This window comes from Armigeres subalbatus, chromosome 2 (genome assembly GCF_024139115.2).
Source record: "Armigeres subalbatus isolate Guangzhou_Male chromosome 2, GZ_Asu_2, whole genome shotgun sequence".
Classification (NCBI taxonomy): domain Eukaryota; kingdom Metazoa; phylum Arthropoda; class Insecta; order Diptera; family Culicidae; genus Armigeres; species Armigeres subalbatus.
In genome coordinates, this window is record NC_085140.1 from 235580415 (window position 1) to 235595604 (window position 15190).

Sequence of the window (15190 nt, forward strand, 5' to 3'; positions counted from 1 at the left end):
AATCAGAACCGAACTGTACAGAGTTGACACTCGACGAACTAATTCGGCGAGTTTGGACACCCCGTCATACCCATCCCCAAACGAAGGGCTAGAAGCTAATGCTTTGAACCACTGCCATACGATTCTTCTCTGTGTGTAACTCCTCCAAACACTGTTATTCTCCTCTAGGTTCCTCAACCATCGGTGGCCGACAGCGGAGCATCAGCCAAGCATTCGCCAATGGTGAAATGCTGCGCTTAGCGGGTGGCCCGGCCCGTGGCTGGTATCCGAAACAGCGGCAACCGCGGCCGGCGTCGACCGAAAACCTGGACCGGCTGCATCCGCAGGGATCCCTGCGCGCCTGGGAAGCGGGTACGGGTAGCAGAAAACCGCTTACCCTACCACCTAATCTCACACCTAAATTTTTCAACAAGTCACCGCGAGAGGCGTTACGTCGTGTTACTAGTTTGTTAATTCGAAAAGGTACGCCTAGCCGTAACGTTAACTGGTAAAGTCGAGCTCTCCGGGTGAGCTCCGAGTCCAACTGTTTGTTGTTGTTGCTAAAGAATAACGTTTGTTTTCGTTCAGTTCAGTACGCCGCGATTAACACGCTGTCCATAGGTTTACTATGTATGTTGACGGTTTCGCGTTTAATTTGTACTAATAGTTTATTCTATTTATTATTAACATGTTTCAGTTCACAATGACTGTGTGCGTATTGCAAAGGTTAAAGTTTAAGAAACGGTTCGCATATTCGGAGCTTAATGATATTCAAAAATATTGAATCACTTGTCTGTCTTGTATACCTCGCACTCATTTTTGTAAAAGGTAATAAGTCGCTGATTCACGATGAATTTGTATAATGGGTTTGTTATTCATATTTTGAAAACTGCAGATACCAGCCATGTAATAAAAAATCAAGTAATTCGGTTGTAAAGAGTCCGAATTTTAAACGTTGCAGACGGGAATACCGTTTCTGCCCAAATAGTCCTCCTTATACGGAGGTAAATTTTTTTTATGGATTGTCTATTTTATTATCTTTTACTCCAAAGCTCTAAAACCGACGATCTTTATTCGTTACACAAGTCCATAGCTGAATGGTTGGTGTAGTCTGGCATTTTATATAAAGACAATATAAAGACAATTTTACGAAATATAGCGTAAATCTAAATAGGTTTTCGGAAAAAGTAAAAATACTTATTAACTTTTCTTTGTTTACTTAAATCTTATATATAAAAATGAAATGGTCTGTGTTCGTATCCGCATAACTCGAAAACGGCTGGATGGATTTTTTTCATTTCTTCAGCAGAAACATTCGTTATAGTTTCCGACGGGTTTATATGATACTTTCTAATGGGAACATTACAAGTAAAGTTGAGCAAACCATGAATAACTAAAATTGTGATTCCTATGCGAACTTTACATGGGCAGTTCGGAATGCACATCTCGCCTACTATGCAGGACAACGTCTGCCGGGTCAACTAGTCTTATATATAAAAATGAAATGGTCTGTGTTCGTATCCGCATAACTCGAAAACGGCTGGATGGATTTTTTTCATTTCTTCAGCAGTTATATTCGTAATAGTTTCCGACGGGTTTATATGATATTTCCTTAGTCGATAATCATTAGTAAAGTCGAGTAAGTCGTGAAAAACTAAAATAAAGATTCGTATGGGAATTGCGCATGGGCAGTTAACAACGCACATTTTCGCCTACTATGCAGGACAACGTCTGCCGGGTCGACTAGTTCCTTATATAGTGCCTGTGTAACTGTCGCTCATCTAGGTGATGTTCTGCATTAGGTCCGTTTTGTGTGAAGCAAACATATCTCTGTGTTATTGATTTTAAGCGTGTACCATATACTAGCTCTTATGCGGTTGCATGTAGGTTCTCCTTCAACGACGATCGTATTCCAAGAAGCACAATAGGAAGTACTTCGCTCCCACGAGAAGTTTGATGGCACATTATTGCTGCTTTGAGTTGGCGGCTTTTTTTTTTGGCGGTGTGTACGCTCGATTTGGCCATTTGCTTGCGGGTGATATGGGGTTTGTGAGTAATTCCGAGCATTCTCATTAGTATGCAAAACATTCGGATTCAAACTGCCTACCACAGTCCGTTGTCACATTTGTTGGGACGACGAATCGTGTGATCCAGCCGTTGATAAAAGCACGTGCTACGGTGAGTGTCGTTATGTTTGGTAGAGGAAAGATCTCAGGCCATCTGGTGAATTTGTCGATAACAGTGAGACAGTACATATTACCTTCGGATGGTGGCAGCTAGAGTTTCCATCCCGGGAATTTAAGAAAATCCCGGGATTTAGGAAAATTCGGGATTTCTCGATTCCCGGGATATTATTTTTGAAATCCCGAAAATCCCGGGATACCCGGGACAAAAAAAATTCATTTCCGGTTCGCAAACAGTGTAATTTTTCTTACAAAAGTTATTTGTTTTGAACGCGAAACCCAACTTAGGTGATAAACTCATATCATATTTTTATACCTCCCATCTGACATGATTTTTTTTCCAAGTTCGTTTATTTGGTAGGCTCAGGTATGTATACGGAGCCAAGGTTCTTTGTGATGCACAATCGATATCATCTTATTATTAAATTAGTAAGAGAGGAACAGACATGAAAATATCGGAGATAGTTAATAGAACACCTTCACAAAAATATTAGATTCCCCTATACCACTCAATGGAAGGCCACTGACTGATACTTTTTCCAGCAGCTACAGCTCTCTTTTAATTAAACGACAAGTATCTACAGTACAAGATCAGCTAGATCTATTTGGCGCCTGCTTCCTACCCATCTCCCGTCTACATCGAGGTTGTAAACACCAGCTGATCACCTTGCTGATCACCTTGCTAATCACCCCGCGCCGCTTAACATTGATTCAGTCTTCCTAAGCTTCTTGCCTCCAGAACAATTCTTGATCCAATCGACGTTCGTACAACAAACTTTCCAGCACAGACGCAGTACAAGTGATCCGACTCCGATGCTCTGCCTAATTTGTTTGGTTCTTGCTGCTGACCAGCTCCTGACCAAAGCTTCGCTTGTACTCCTACTGACCAACTAGCAAGCTACCGAAGTTCGAACATCCCACTAATTTATGTACGGCGCTACCCCTTTCGCAGCCAATGCATGATCCCACATTGCCACAAGGCTTATGTACCCGTTCCATGGATACCTGACTACGATTACGTTTCTGTAGATAATCCATCGACACTATATGGTTTAAAATAATATCTTCTTTTTACTTCCACTAATTTGCAAACAAATTAGTGGAAGTAAAAGGAAGATAATTTTTTTAAAAACCGTGTAACATTTTCACTAAGACGCTTATTAACATCGACACTATTTTTAAGATCCGAAATCCTCCTGAACCATAATCTGTTCATAATCGTTGTTAATTTAACGCTAACTTCGATAACGATGACGGTTGTACGATGATATTTCGTTGACGATAAAGTGAGCGTTTATTTAACGTTATCGTTATCGAGTACTCGTTGTTTTATCGATAATTATCGAGTGTACACTACAACTAAAAATACAAATATTTTCAATTTGTTATTACAAAACCTATTTCAAGCATTGCATTACCTTCAAATATTCGAAATCGCGTTTAAATCGTGGATTTAATTGAAATTCGAGAAGATCACCGAATTTACCAATCATTAAATTTCTTACAGAGTCTTAGTTTTCCATAGTAAATAATCTGAGAATATTTTTAATGTCTTAACTGTTTAATTAAGTATGATTAACAAAACTTCTATTTTGAAGATGCAAAACACCCAGTCAAACGATTATTTTATGACCAACAGTGAGGACAGAATTCCTCAGCCTAACCGAATCATACTGAATAGGGGACGAGGTTAGTTCACCAATTCATTGAGAGTATTTTTACTCGGTGCAGGTACTCTATGCCTAGAATGCAGTAATGCAGGTCGTTGCATCAAAGATTATTTTAGAGCTTGGATTCCAACATGTTGCCGAGGGATTCCGACTCCAGCTGCTTATCCTTGCTTATCCGATAATAAGGATTGACAAACCAAAAAGTTTACATGCGTCGGCGGGCGGTAGAAGCGTACATATATTGATGTTCATCCGTCTGGGTAGTTTTTATCAGAACTCCTATGCGGCATTGTCAAATATCACTAAATAACCAACAGAACATCGCACTTTTCTTGATTCCGTAGAGTGTCAGGCATTAATTCTAGAGTGTATCGCTTCGATCAAAATTAACTCTAGTCAACAGGCTGCACTCAATTTGTCCAATTCTCGGCAATTCTCTCTCCTATTCGAAAGAATCGTTTTTTTTTTTTGTCTTTATTAGGGAGACTTTCAGCCCAAGGCTGACTCGTCTCCGAAAGAATCGATTCAAAATAAAATTGAATTGATTTCCAATTTGAACTCTGTATTATCTGGCCTTTCTAAAATATGAACTTTACCCCTGAACATTGAATAAAATCGTTTTTTAATCAAAAAATAAGTTTTCTAAGGAAACATCGAAAAATCCCGGGATCCCGGAATCTCCCGGGATATACGAACAATTTCATCCCGAATCCCGGGACAACAAAAATGGCCGGGAAATAGAAACTCTAGTGGCAGCGGACCGATTAGGTCCTTGTGAATGTGCGCAAATCGAGTGTCTGGCGTTGTAATTCGAGATATTGGTGCCTTGTTGTGTCGTCGTATATTAGATTTTTGACAGGGAATACATCGTGAGACGAACTGCTCACAATCGAGGCGAATAGAAGGCCACACGAATCGTTCAGAGATGAGCCAATTGTGGCACGAATACCGGGCTGCGACACGCTGTGCATCTTTTCCATGATACTACGTCGAAAACCGTGAGGGACGAAAGGACGGATAGCTTCAGTAGAAATGTCGCATATATTGGCGTAGAAGTCAATGGAAACTTCAGAAGCTTCAGTTTCACTGTGGTTTTGGTGGGTGGGGATTCCAAAAAATGGTTCAGTTCGGGATCTTGCTTCTGCAACTCAGCCATGCGGTCATAGTCGATCGCATCGTTCATTGTTATTGTGCAGATGCGACTTAGCATATCGGCGACTTTGTTTGCTTCGCCGGATACATGCCGAATGTTTGTGGTGTACCATCGCTTGTGATCTGATGTAAGACGGCTCCTATGGACGTATTGGAAGTGTCGACATCGAGGGCGAGTTTAGCTTCGGGAGAAGGGTGAGCGAGCAAAGTTGCATTTGCTAAGTCGTGCTTGCATCGTTCGAAGGCTTCATTTGAGGTTTCGTTCCACTCGAGGGCTGTAGTGTCGTTCCGAATATTTCCACCGATCATCGCCTGCAAAATCTGTTGGTTATCTGCAGCGTGAGGGATGAAACGACGGTAGAAGTTGATGGTTCCGAGGAATCTCTTCAGCTGCTTGGCGTTTGTTGGCTTCGGGACATCCAGGATGGCTTGCACTTTGGTGGGCTTCGGCTTAATTCCGTGTAACTTGGTGGCCAAGGAAATCTACGGATCGCTGACCAATTTGGCATTTGGCGGGATTTATGACGAGGCCATTCTGCCTCAATCGTTCGAACACTGCGCGTAGATGCTGTTTGTGCTGTTCTTCGTCATCCGATGCTATACATAAATCGTCGATGTATGGGTACACAAAATCCAGGTCGCCTAAAATGGCATGTAGGAGTCTCTGCAAAGTTTGACCTGCATTGCGCAGCCCGAAGGTCATATACTTGAACTCAAAGAGTCCAAATGGGGTTGTGATAGCCGTTTTGGGACGTCTTCGGGGGCTACTGGTATTTGGTGGTATGCGCGTTGTAAGTCGATACATGAAAATATACGCTTACCGTGTAATATACTTGAAAAATCTTGAATATGTGGCACGGGGTACCGGTCTGGAACAGTGATTGCATTCAAGTTCCGATAGTCACCGCATGGTCGCCACTTACCATTCGACTTTTTTACTAGGTGTAGCGGGCTGGCCCATCAGCTTAGCCGTACAGCTACAAAGCAAGACCATGCTGAGGGTGGCTGGGTTCGATTCCCGGTGCCGGTCTAGGCAATTTTCGGGTTGGAAATTGTCTCGACTTCCCTGGGCATAAAAGTATCATCGTGCTAGCCTCATGATATACGAATGCAAAAATGGTAACCTGGCTTAGAAACCTCGCAGTTAATAACTGTGGAAGTGCTTAATGAACACTAAGCTGCGAGGCGGCTCTGTCCCAGTGTGGGGATGTAATGCCAATAAGAAGAAGAAGAAGAAGAAATTGTCTCGACTTCCCAGGGCATAAAAGTATCGTCGTGTTAGCCTCATGATATACGAATGCAAAAATTGTAACCTGGCTTAGAAACCTCGCAGTTAATAACTGTGGAAGTGCTTAATTGTAACCTGGCTTAGAAACCTCGCAGTTAATAACTGTGGAAGTGCTTAATGAACACTAAGCTGCGAGACGGCTCTGTCCCAGTTTAAGGATATAATGCCAATAAGAAGAAGAAGATCCATTGAGAATTCGTTTTTATTGTATACTAGTCGACCCGGCAGACGTTGTCCTGCATAGTAGGCGAAAATGCGAGTTCTGTTCTACTCATGCAAAATGCCCATACGAATCTCAAATTTAGTTTTTCACGATTGATTCAACCTAACAATGATTTTCGCATAAGGGAATATCATATAAACCCGTCGGAAAGGATAACAAACATATCTCCTGACAAAATGAAGAAAATCCGTCCAGCCGTTTTAGAGTTATGCGGATACGGACACAGACCATTTCATTTTTATTATATAGATTGTGAGGAACATCACTTCGCTTTTCTCTGTAGCTAGCTTTGAGAGATGAACGGGAATCGTGCCTATTCTATGAAATTCCTTTTTCGATTCATCATTTTTACATCTCACTCACTTTTCATGAGAATTGTCACAACAATATTATAAACTATTGTTTGGGCTCTGCGGGACTCGAACCCAGAGTATTAACAATAATAGCCATAATGATGCGTTCACTCTAGCCTCACCACCACGCTATCTGCATGTAGGTGTATCAGGTTATTTGTTCCACAAAAGCCACTACTCGTACTTCGCTGATGGCACCGGAAAAGCTCGGATATGAAAGAAAACGAGCAAATAAACTTTTCGTGTTTTTCTTTCCCGAAAAGTGATTTCTCCCTAAAAGTTTTCGTGTGGGACCATCCTGTGCTCCTGAGATTGAGTAAGCATTACGAATCCTGACCATTAGTATATTCCATCGTGCATGTCCTTAACTCGACATCAACTTGATGAGCATGTCTGTTGGTCGGTGAATGCTATTCAATAAGTAAAGTGAGATTTATTAAGTCATTGAATTCAAGTATTAGTCAAATACAAGTATCGCAAGAATAATGATCATGTGAATCAAATGATACTGATGAGAATGAGAATTTTAGAAAAGTATGGATCATTTCACATACATTTTCTTAAGCAATAGTTTTTCGAAAGTGATTTTCTAACGATAATAGTTAAGTAAAACAGTATTTAAATAACAGACAGGAAGGGGCCAATAACTGATATTTTCCACATTTGTACGTAAAATGTTATGATTTTGCGACGCAAATGCCCTAGCGGTAGCGCTAGCGACACTACCTTATGATGTACCAAGCGCCCCCACAATGATCCATGCACTGCCGATACGAAAACAAGAGATCCACACATGTGGTACTTCGTTCGCAATTGCCAGCTAACGTCAATGAGTTTTCTGCCCACAAAAACACACTTTGTTTCATGTAAATATTATCAACATTATCGAGATTCTCTGTAATTGCAATAATTATCATTATAGCTTTATTACAAAGGTTTTCAGCTGGAAACTGGTTCGCCAGACATCGGCTAGTTATGTTCATAACTTGCCGCAAAAAGAGCTTCCCTAGCAGCACAATGTACATAGATCGATTTGGTTGAAGTGGCTCGCATATAACTCGTGCTATTTGGTCGTTTTTGAGTAACAAAAACTTGTCCACAACATGTGTGCTGCTCAGGTAGGTTACCAAATGGTATCCTTTGGGAGGACATCCCTAGCAACATTTTGGTTTTATGATAGTTTTATAACACTCTTGGAAAGTAAATTATGGTCTTCAAGAGCGTTATAAAACTTAAAATGTTTTTTGGGATGTCCTCCTTTTTCATACAATGTTCTCTTTTTAGTCAAACATTTCAAAGTAAATTTATTTTTGTGACACACCAAAAATCTTCATATTCAGAGTGTATGTATCTTTGAATATTTGAATAGGCTTCAAAAGACGTTCCTATTTCTTTTTTCTACAAGTCAACACATTGTTCGGTTGCATTGATTCTACGACAACAGAAATTTGAAATGTGGAAATCGGGAAAAAAATGTTTCAGGTGATGAGAATGGAAAACTACAAAATATGTAATTTTATTTTGAATATAATTGTAATATGAAGAAAGTAGGAAGTAAATAGCTGAACGTTACAAATATCTTTAAAAAAAACGTCATTTTGAATTATGTTTTCAATTATTGAGCCAAAACACTTTTAGACATAATACGAAGCATTCAGTTCCATGTCCAACCGAGAAAGAAGGTTATTGTCTAAATAGCAAAGCTCTGATTCTGTTGATAAGAAATGTCATTTCGATGATGGGACTAATTTGCGAATAACTTTTTTATTATGAGTTGTGTTTTTAATACAGGGCGGACTCGATTATCCGGAGTGTTGAACAAAATTTCACTCCGGATAATCTAGCCACTAATATCCCGTTGGTTCGTGCATGGGTTCTGACGGTTTTGACCACTGTTAGAGATGTGCGCCGATCCGCAAATTGTCGGCGGCAGCGTTTGTCATTATTGGTCGGCGGCGTTTTCGGCGTCAAGCCGAATACCATTTAGCCACCGGCGGTGTGAAGCGATTTTTTCTATTACGTTTGTTACCTAACGATTTTTCAGAATATTTCAGAATATTTTTAAGACATTAACAGGAGAATTTTTATTTTCGTCGGAAAAATCTAATCCCTAGGAAACTATTCCAATCTTTTCGGGTTTTTGACGGGAAATACTCTGAAGTTTCCATGGAGATTTCTTTGAAATTTTCACGGGAAATTCTTTAGAGTATTTTTTTTCCAAAGGCAGATTTTATAGAATTTCCACTTAAAAATTGGTATTTGTAATGGATTTTTCTTTTAATTTTCACGGAAAATTGTTTCAAATTTTTAAGGGAAATGGTTCAGATATTCTTCGGAATTTCCACAGAAAATGTCACTTGCTGAACAACTAATACGGCCAAAAATGTCGATTGACGAAAGTCATTCGGTGGAAATCCTTTTTTCAAATGCCACTTGACCGAATAACATGTTAAGGCAAGAGTTATCTAGCCAACTTCCATTAGGGCGAAACGGTTATAAGGTCGAAAACGGTTTGGCCGAAAAATCATTTGGCTGAAAGCGACATAAAGCCAGTCCACGTTAAATTTCGGCCACCCATCATCCCACGCGATTTTTTAAAATTTTCACAAACCTCTGAGGAGATCAATTTACACGACGGTTGAATCTCTCTGCTTTATGTTATTCTTTCAGCGGGTTTTCCTTCTTGTCCAAAGAGATAAAATGGCTACAAATCAGTTGGACATTGTCTCAGTGTCCGAAATTTAACGTGGACAGGCTTTATGTACGGGCGAACGAACGCACCACGAACTGATAATTTGGCTGAAAAAGTTGTTTTCCCCAACAGATCATTTGTCCGTTAGGCCGAACGGACCAAAAGGCTGGAAATGTCATTTGCCATATCGTCATATGGACAGAAATATAACCTCATTCGGCTAAATGGCCCTTTTTGCTAAATGAGCATTTCGACCAAGCGATATTTTTTGTCTGATGAACTATTCAGCTAAACGAATTTTTCGGCAATATGAGCAGTTCGGCCAAACAACACTTTCGACCCTATAATTATTTCGTTCAAATAAAATTTTCGGCCAGATGGTCCTTTTTGCCAAACGACCATTTCGTCCAAAACGCCATTTAATGGCCTATTACACCAGACTACTTTTTAGGCCAAATGACCTGTTCTGCCAAACGACATTATAGGCCATATGCCTATCTCTCCCAATTGATTTTCGATCGGACGAGTTTCGGTCTAATGATTTGTTCGGCAATGACATGTCCGACCAGTTTTGGGCTTTGTGGCCTCTGACCAAACGGCCCTCTTCCTTAAAAATTTTGACTCCAAAGTGAAATTCTTTGAGTTTTAATGAGAAATCCATGATAATTTCCACAGAAAATTTAATAAAATTTCCGAAGGGAATTCTTCAACCTTTCCACAAGAAATTGTTCAAAATTTCCACGGATATTTATTTTTAATGGTCATGGCATTGTTCGGAATTTTCTGGAATTTGCACCTAATTTTTTGGAAAGAGCACCTAAATTATCCATAAATTCCACGGTAAGCTCTTCCAAATTGTTAACGGAAATTTACTCAGGGTTTGAACTGCAGTACATTCGGCATTTCGAAAGCAATTCTTTAGATTTCGACGAAAAATTCTTCGGAATTTTCATTGAAAGTTCTTCTTAGTTTTTATGGAAAGCTTTTTCGAAATTTCAATGGGAGTGCATGATCTCTCTTGTTTCGGACAGCAGAACGATCGCGTGATCGGACGAAATATTGTGTTCTGCATTACGCGGCCGGTAATAAAATTAATCAGTTCAGTGCGTGATCTCTCTTTTTTCGAAGCGGGCTTGGTAGTCATATGGCTACTGCTTCTGCCTCATACGCAGAAGGTCGTGGGTTCAATCCCAGGTCCGTTCCATTCTCTTACTTTATATCTTTTTATTTATTTCTCATGTTCTAGCAATTCCCTGTGCAAGAACAGCTGATCTGGTCATAATGGAGTAGCAACTACGAGCAGTCAATCAAGATCAAGCTCAAGCAAAGCTTTTTCGAAATTTCAATGGAAAAATTGTATGGAATTTTCAAAGAAAATCCTTTCAATTTTGTTTTGGGAATATAAAGCGGGAATATGTACGAAAATTTCACTGTTTCTTTGGAATTTCCATGGTAAATTCTGCGGATTTCTGCAAATTTTAATCAGCGTGGAAAACTGTAGATCAGTAGCGTGATACTTTTTAAACGGCGACCCATCGCAAAAATGTCGGCGGCGGCATGATGCCATAAACTGTTGGCGGTTGCGTATGCCTCTAACCACCGTGTGCTCCTCCGGAAGATCTGGAAGATCTCCAAAAAGCCAAATCTGCGAATTTCATCGAAAAAACACCATGATTTTTATAAATGCATTTGTTTTCATATTCTGAGTATGGATTTGATGTTGTGGCCTAAACATCTTTACTATGACCCTCCGGAACATCCGGAAAATGACAAATTATTAAATATCATCGCAAAGCACCATTTGCGATGACATTATTAGAATGGAATATATTTCATTTCATTTATTCGAACTAAGGCCAGTGTGATCTCTGTAGTAATCTTCTGGAAAATCCGGACCATCCATTTCATCGTGAGGACAAGAGTAATTTTGCTTACTGTGAGTATGGAGCTGGTGTTCCGAGCAACACACTTGTTATAGAGGAGTTTCTGTGACTCATATGCGACCAATTTGGGCCAAAAATAAAGCATCAACCAAATCTGCCAGAACTGTGCTACTAGGGGTTGTAATTCATACATGGCATACATTTTGTGTTTTGTTGAGCCAAACTCGACTAATATTTTTATCTTTGTATGATGGGTAAATATATGACTCCGGATAATCGAGCCATTTTCTCCGGTTAATCGAGCCTCCGGTTAATCGAGCTTCCGGATAATCAAGTCCGCCCAGTATAAACATGTAGCCCTTGAAGGATCCCAACACTTTTTCTAATAGGTCATTGCTCTGAATCTTAAATTGGCGGCGTAAGAGCCAAATTACTAATGTCATAACATTTCGTGACATTTTTTTTTTCAATTTCGTTCTCATGCCTGACGGTTTGTATTTAGAAGAGTGAACTGTTTGCCAAAGTAAATGAATTTCGAAAAAAAGTTATTAACAAATTGGTAAAAGCAATCCCATGACATTTTTTTACATTTCCCGTCATTGGTGTGATTCTCCCAGTCCGAGGGAGACGATGGCAATGTTCTAGCTAAAGCTTCTTACTTGGCCATATACATGAAAATCAGCAGTATCTAATAATGAACAACCCGAAAAGTTGAGATACATTTCATCACCAAAATTTTAAGATTGCATGAAGCCAGAATGCAATTAATTATGTTCTATGCCGAAACGATTATGTTCGTGAAAGTTTTAGATTTCAGCCTTGAATAAATTCAAAATTATTTAGGTAAACTAAACTTATTTAAATCGAAAGACTGGTAAACTTATTCTTAAAAGCTGTCTGAAATTATTTGAAGAATATTATATGTTTCGAGACAACGCTGTAAAAAATGTAGTAAATGAATGAAGGTACCAATAATGATGTTAACCAACGTTTCTAAAGCTTTCAACGTTTCTATTTTTACCCCACTAATTGATTATTGACAAACTACTAAATGATCAAACGCAAATTATTAAATGATCGATAACATCCTTGCTGGGATGTAACTCACCGGACTCTCACTTAGTTCACTCGAGTTCAAGCCCTGTGCAGATGGTTTTTCCTAAAATTTCTCAATTTTAACAACCAAATCGTAACGCATTGCGTTACGTCCCGCGAAAATAAATCAAGAAATAACATGAAACTACGATGGATTCACGAAATCATGAATCATTTTCTTATTTCGGTAAACGGATATTTTTACCCCTGTAGATTGCTATAGCGAATGGTTAAGAACGTCCAGGAAATTTCGGAGGATCATGAACACTAAGCTGCAAGAAGGAAATATCCCAGTGGGGAAAGTAATGCCAACAACAAGACGAAGAAATATATACTTCTTTAATTGCATTCACTATGAATTACCGGGACTACAGTAGCAAACACCTTCCTACATAACTGGAACCAAATTTCTTTTTGCCTTTCTCGTATACTAAGTATACATAAAGGCTATATATGATAACTAAAAAACCAAACTTTTGATAGAAGGCTCGGAGACCCATAGTGTTATATACCAATCGACTCACCTCGACGAATTGAGGTGATGTCTGTTTGTGTGTATGTATGTATGTATGTGTGTATGTGTACAAAATTTTGTAGACACACTTTTTGGAACTTAGCATTGGCCGAATTACTCGCAACAAGTTCCATTCGATGGGAAATCCTGTCCCATTGTGTGCTATTGAAAATTGACCAGATTGGACTATGAGATCAGAAATTATGACCAAAATACTATTTTCTATGTGCAAAACACGCTAAAAACACTCACTCATATTTTCTTGTGTTTTTTTTTTTTTTGCACGAGAAGGGCACCAACACCGCTAGGTGGATTAATCTGGGTTTTTTCGAAAAAGATTCGGTCCTTTGAGGAAATTTGTATTGTATGCATTTCGCCTCACACATTTCTGGCGGTTAACTTTCAATAGCTTTTCATGTATTTAGATATTACTGTTAGCATTGCTGGCAGTGCAGTGGTGAGCTTTTCTTTCTTGATTTGAACTGTAACGAAAAAGTTCAGCCTCAGCTTTCCGCTGGAAACATTTACTCTGGACACACGCGACTACACGAATATAACAAATCAAAAGCTTCGAATGTGCGAACAAACTGTACGAATTGATAACAGCGAAAAAAAAGAGAAGCACGTGACCATTCGCTCACCTCCTCTCCTATGTCATTGGAAACGAGCCTTCCTTTTCGGCCACTTTCGATACCACTGCGGCGCGGGTTTTGAGTGCGAATATGTCACATTGTTTGCCGTGCTGTCTCTTACTAAAACAAACGAACAAACCATCATCGCATCGAGACTAAATACGAGAGATGATAACATAGCCAGGTTCGATACACGTAACACCGTCATTATGAACTCTAAACCCCATCGAAAGCGATAAAACGGTAATGTTGCGACACGATTTTATAACCGATGCTCTCTTATCAGACTTGTGGAAAATAACATTCGGCATCTGCTCTTGCTAGTGGTCTTATTATCTTTGGTATACAGGTCTTGTTCTTTCTCTTTGTTATTTCCATCGTGCATTGCAATTTTCTATCGCTTTTTTATGTTTGCATGTAAATCTCTTATTGTTTTTGCTTCGTGCTAAATATTTAATTCATCTATTGCTTGAATATTTTATGCCCTCCAATAACTTTAAAACTTAATTTCATCAATTAACGTCAGCCCAGAACATCAACACAAATGTTCCGAAAAGTTATCCGTTCTAGTCTCGCCCTTTTATGTAGGTGGAAGATTATAATTATTCGCATTACCACCGTTTCCTAAAAAATCATTAATGTCAAGTAAAACCAGGGATGGATGGCCAACTGGTGGGAATACCAGAAGCATTATAACGTTTTCGGAACTGTAGCACTCATCAGACATGTTTAGGAAACAATACAAAAAATAGAATATTTATTCTCTTTACAATTTAAAATGAAATTTATATTTATCATAGCTTTAATTTGACAATCCTGAATTATTGTTCGTTTATCAAAAACTTCATCATTAATATAGTTATTTACATTATTTAAAACACGTGGCATGTAATCCAAAACAAATAATGCCAACCCTGCTCTCGTGGCACTCGGATCAATACCACCCAAAAGATAGCGTCCTTTGTTCGGGCTCCGGACTCATTTTCTGCAGCGGAGCGAAACCCACTACACGAGCAACAGCATTTACTAGAGGACACTGCTTCCTTCCAGCTCGGCTTCGAATGTGCTAAGCGAGAAAAGTCATCACCATCGCCACCAGAACCGGCAACATGCCGCGTTCCGTTTTTTTTCTCCATCCAACTCCGTCTCAGTGATAAGTCCTCGGAAAGTTGTTCAGAGATCCTATACCTACCCCCTCGTATCGGAAAGATACCGCATAAGGTGCGAGAGGATGGGGCACATTTGATGCGCGCGCACTACCTACGTTCTGCACCCCCGCCTTCACCGCCAGTGCTTGTTGTGGTCTATTGGGGTAGGGAAGCGAAGCCTATCCGCGCAACAACTGCTACCGGAGAAAGTTCATTGAGCGAAATATGCGAGATGTGGTAGAAAGGGCTTTATTCTGTTAGGAGAGCGCGGTACGGAATGTATAAGGAATGGATTTTGATAAACTTAGAAAACGTTCCTGGAAAGTTGAAAATGAGTTTTGCTTGAACTCATTGAAAATTTGTTCAATATTTCAGACA

General features: G+C 39.6%; 1 protein-coding gene across 6 annotated transcripts in view; it reads left to right on the forward strand.

The window, feature by feature from the left end:
* LOC134211909 (mucin-2) overlaps positions 1-15190 on the forward strand; it is a 358556-nt gene that overhangs the window by 289625 nt on the left and 53741 nt on the right. For 4 of the 6 annotated variants that reach the window (XM_062689292.1, XM_062689293.1, XM_062689294.1 and 1 more), the window contains one exon: positions 169-462. The exons of 1 other annotated variant lie outside the window; for it this stretch is intronic. In XM_062689292.1, the coding sequence (XP_062545276.1) occupies positions 169-462 (294 nt within the window). The remainder of the gene's footprint in view (positions 1-168; positions 463-15190) is intronic. One more of the 6 variants, XM_062689296.1, reaches the window with a different exon arrangement.